Raw genomic sequence first — 1179 nt, forward strand, 5'->3', positions numbered from 1 at the left:
TTCAAAAAAAATTTTAACTTAAATCAATTTTAATTAAAAATTTATATTTTTTATTCGTTAGTGAAAAAAATTTTCATTTAAGTGAAATTTTATTTTTAAATTAAATTTTTTTTTTTTTAAATTTTTTTTTTTGATTTTAAGATAAGATTTTTTTCTTTAAAAAACATATCTGTCTTGCCGAATTTTTTACCATCACTGTCTTACCATCAAGTGTCATTTCGTGGTTTGACAACTCAATTTTCATTTTATCGCGCCATTTGCATTGAAAAAATTAACTTTTGTGCTAATTTACGAATTCACATTGTGTAATGGAACGTCCATCAGATATTTTAAGATTAATTTGTTTATTTAGGCAGAATGAATGTCTATGGAACTTCAAGTCTGCAGGATATAAACGTGTGGACCTTAAAAGAAAAGCTTGGTTGCAGATCTCAAAAGAATTGGGAAAAGATGTAGAAGAGGTAAAACCCAAAATAAAACATTTGCGAACCACCTATGTTGCTGAAAAGAAGAAAATGGATAGCTCAAAGAAATCGGGTGAAGGAGCTGAAACCCTATATGAGCTCCACCTATATTATTATAACGAAATGAAATTTTTGGATTCTGTTATTGTGTTACGGAAAACAACGAGCAACTTGGAAATGGTATATTAAAAACTGTGTAGTTATTTCAACTATTTTTGTACATACATGTACTATATTTATCTGATTGCAGGAAAATGTTGAGTTTGCGACTGAAGTTCTTGAAGGTGAAGGTTTAGATGAGACATTAATATCAATGTCTCCACCACAAGAATCTGCACCCTCGCTTGCATCGTCCTTCTCATCAACGTCCTCCACTTCATGCACTGCATCTCGACGCCGCAAGCCAAATAAGGAAGCAAACTTTGACAAGGCGCTTGACAGAATCTTCCCCATGGTGTATGTTTACATTTGACACTGACTATATATATATATATATATATATATATATATAATTGCAGCTTACTAACCTGCAGTGAATCTTAGGGTTAAACCCTATACTTACGAATATTTTCAAAGAAATAGTTGAAAGTAATTAGACCGTAAATATATTGCAGACACTGTTTCATTTTCGAATTTGGACTTTATTTCAGAGACTTGTTATTTTGAGCAAAACATATTATAATTTATGGCTCTCCAAAATTATTATAAAATGCAT

The 1179-nt window shown here is 30.4% G+C and overlaps 1 protein-coding gene across 1 annotated transcript; it reads left to right on the plus strand.

The window, feature by feature from the left end:
• Positions 1–308: 308 nt before the first annotated feature.
• LOC108369295 (uncharacterized) lies at positions 309–936 on the plus strand. The gene is made up of 2 exons (XM_017624386.1): positions 309–644; positions 715–936. Exons 1-2 carry the CDS (start codon positions 309–311, stop codon positions 934–936), a joined length of 558 nt encoding a protein of 185 aa, XP_017479875.1.
• Positions 937–1179: the final 243 nt, after the last annotated feature.

The sequence above is a fragment of the Rhagoletis zephyria genome, unplaced genomic scaffold (assembly GCF_001687245.7).
Source record: "Rhagoletis zephyria isolate East Lansing unplaced genomic scaffold, Rhagoletis_zephyria_1.1 Rzeph_scaffold_03592, whole genome shotgun sequence".
NCBI classification, from domain to species: Eukaryota; Metazoa; Arthropoda; class Insecta; order Diptera; family Tephritidae; genus Rhagoletis; species Rhagoletis zephyria.